We start from the raw sequence: 3,065 nt of genomic DNA on the forward strand, positions 1-3,065 counted from the left end.
AAAAAAAAAAAAAAAAGTTAGCTTCAATAAATGACACTTTCTAGAGCTTAGGCAATTTGGGTCATTTAGCTGTGTCAACCTGAATGTACCTGCTGGTTGGTGAGCAGGTAAACAAAGTGCCAAGCAAAGTGCCAAGTGCTGATTTCTTCCTCTTCTTCCATCGTGCTCGTGTTACAGCCTTGAAGACCAGGCTCAAATCCATCTCCGCCAGCGGATTTTCTGGTCTAACCTATCCGTCCCACATTTACTTCCACACTTTGCATAGTCCACATTAAATTACCCTTTGTGTGTCTAAGGTGCTTCATAATAACTGTCTTGTTTCTTCCATCTAACCCCAGTAAGACAATAGGTTTGTTGTGAGAGGGACTAAGACTTTTTTTATTCCCCAAGGCCTAGAACTAAGAGCTCAAAAAGAGCTTACCAAACGAACCAAATCGGGGTATTATCATATGGCCTATTTCATAACTCCTCATCTTTTGTTTTCACATTTAGTATATTCAAAGACATGATAAAGCAGTGGAAAACCAATAGTTTTTCATCAAGTTAACTACTCTTGAAATGTTCAGGGGAAAAGACGTTTAAATTCCAACTCTCTGTCTTTGAATGTCCCAGGAATTAGTTTTTAAAACAATCCTTAACATTAAAAATATTTTAGAAAACAGAAGTTGAAAAGGCTGGCAGTGTGTTGGCAATCCAAATGATAACAACAAATTGATTTTAGCAGCAGAAATTGAAATACGACACCTGGAGCAGCATTTAAATTTGGATGTGTATAAACATCTATATCTTGGTGTCTGAACAAAATCAACTTGAAGCTCATTTAAAAATATTCTATCTGAAAAACGCTGCACACAATCTGGTTAATGTACGTTTTTTGAACTGCGCATATAATAAGAGGACAATTTGTCATTTTCATATACAAATAAAAACACTTCATCTTTTATTACCAAGGCCTGAAGAAACCACATTTTAAAAAAGAATAAATGTGTAGTTTGTGCTTAATAAATAACTTAGAGTGTTAAGAGGTTGGACATATAATTCTAATGTGCCATTTCCATACAGTCTTAAGTTCAAGTCATAAACCTTTCCCAATGTTAAAGGAAGCGAAATCATTTTTTAAAGTATTTGTTTAAAAGATAGACAACTATTCTTCATTTAAGTCCAAGTCAAGAATTTTAGAATGGTTCAATTAGAAATCCTTTGTTTAGCAAATACAGTGACTAGGGGTGGTAGTTACACTAGTAATCTAAAAATAAAACAAGCTATTTCTGGTTTCATTGAATAAGTCATTACAAGTACAATTTGCATCCACAACAAAAGAGTTTAAAATTTAAAAATACTCTTTTCCCCAAGAAAAGAATGTATGCTTCTGAAACAATGTATGTATAAATAAGATTAAACAATACACATTATCAACAAGAAATAAGCAATAACCCTGCCACTATAAAAATGCAAGCCAAAAGCCAATTCACACTAGAATCTTAAATAGCCACATACTGGGGACACTGCAGTTTATTGATCTACAGTCAGCTGTCTTGGCCAGGTGAAGCAGAAATATAACATAATGTTACCGCATTCCTCACTATCAAAGAGAATACGAAATTAGTTTGAAATGTCCTTTGTGACAAAATAATGAATTCCTCCAGTCCCCCTCCAACAAGAGACCTTTTCTAAGGTGGGGAGAACCTGTGGCATATAGAAATAAAGAATGCAAAACATATACCTCCGGCCTCTTTGATGCTGTACAGCTTGACAAGCTGTTTGCATGAAAATAATTCCCTTCAACTCAGGAAACTCAAGGATCTCAAGATAATCTTGAACAACTTTCCAGTCTGGGATCACGTAATGAGTCACATCACTAGACAAGAGTTTCCCATCTGAAACAAAATTCAAAATGTAAGAGATCACACAATGTTTCCAAACCTGGTTTATGACTAAATGTCATAGCGCTCTGGCACGCAGAATAACTTCCTGTCTTAACTCCAAGGTGGGAGTTTTTAAAAGACAAATCTACTTTGGTAGAGGCCGAAAGTTCAGGTATATTGAGCACCCTCATTTTTTTTTGAAGCTGTGACAAACACAAGCTCAACGTGGTTTATGGTGTTGCCGGAGACGCAGGAGAGGATGACACATCTTCAGCATAACCTGAATATTCCCGGGTTAACTCATCATTGACAAACACGTCCCAATGAAGCACCCCCAAATTTATACCACTTGGGTTTGATGCGCAGCCATTTCAAGTGGGCTCTGTGAAGCTTTTCCAAGTGCTCAGCAGCCAAGGGCCACAAGGATTGAATTGAGACAATGCTCCGCGAAGCAAGAGGGCGGAGCTGGGGTTTCCAGCAGGCTCGGCCTGAAGTGTTCCCCTTAACCACAGAGTTCGGGGGATTCCAAACGTTCGCTGACAAGGACCCGCCACGCTCATCCTCCCGTGGGGGAAAGAGAAGCAGTCACGAGATCGTTCTAGAAACCGAGGACGGGTGCTCGGGGGTCCCCGGTGCAAGTTCCCTCCGGCCTTCCTCTCCGGCGCCGGCCCTGACAGTTCGCGAGTCTGCGGGGAACGTCTGGGCGCCCGCGCCGGCCGGGGGCGCCTGAGGCTGCAAAGCCGGCGGCCGGACGCCCCCGGGGGCTCCCCGCGCGGGACCTCGCGTGTCACCGCGACGGCGGGGGGGCCTCGGCGTCCGGCCCCCGGGCCTCTGAGGAGCCGAGCACCGGCCCCGCGCTGCGGCGGGGTCTCTCCGGCCCTTCCATTGGGCAGGGCGGGGCGGTCGGGGAGTCCCGGGCGGGGCGCCCCGGAAGTCGCGGACCCGGGCCACTGGGTTCCGACCGGCAGAGGGCCGGGGTGACGCCGGGGGGCGGGCGCGGGCCGCAGGGCCTAGGCCCCAGAACCCCGCCGCGGGCGCTCCGCCTCCGGGCCGCGCTCGGCCCCTCGCCGCGGCCTCCTGACCTCCCTCTCCCCCCGGCCCCGCTCTTATGGCTGATGCTGCTGTGGCCCAGAGAGTAAGAAACGGGGTCTGGGTGTTTGGGGTGGCAGGGCGCTGGTGGGCCAGGAGGATCCCGTCCCC

The 3,065-nt window shown here is 45.9% G+C and overlaps 2 protein-coding genes across 2 annotated transcripts in view; both read right to left on the reverse strand.

Annotated features, from left to right (window-relative positions):
* The window catches only part of DIS3L (DIS3 like exosome 3'-5' exoribonuclease), a 45,797-nt gene extending 43,347 nt beyond the window's left edge, over nt 1–2,450 (reverse strand). Inside the window, exon 1 of the mRNA XM_037732948.1 lies at nt 1,724–2,450. Within this exon, the coding sequence (XP_037588876.1) occupies nt 1,724–1,767 (44 nt within the window). The 5' untranslated portion in view covers nt 1,768–2,450. The remainder of the gene's footprint in view (nt 1–1,723) is intronic.
* Nucleotides 1,795–3,065, reverse strand: part of LOC119468735 (translation initiation factor IF-2-like) — a 5,502-nt gene continuing 4,231 nt past the window's right edge. The window contains exons 2-3 of the mRNA XM_037732949.1: nt 2,592–2,986; nt 1,795–1,877 (exon numbers count right to left, since the gene is read on the reverse strand). Of these exons, the coding sequence (XP_037588877.1) occupies nt 1,851–1,877; nt 2,592–2,986 (422 nt within the window). The 3' untranslated portion in view covers nt 1,795–1,850. The remainder of the gene's footprint in view (nt 1,878–2,591; nt 2,987–3,065) is intronic.

Source organism: Cebus imitator, unplaced genomic scaffold, assembly GCF_001604975.1.
Source record: "Cebus imitator isolate Cc_AM_T3 unplaced genomic scaffold, Cebus_imitator-1.0 Scaffold485, whole genome shotgun sequence".
Taxonomy (NCBI): Eukaryota; Metazoa; Chordata; class Mammalia; order Primates; family Cebidae; genus Cebus; species Cebus imitator.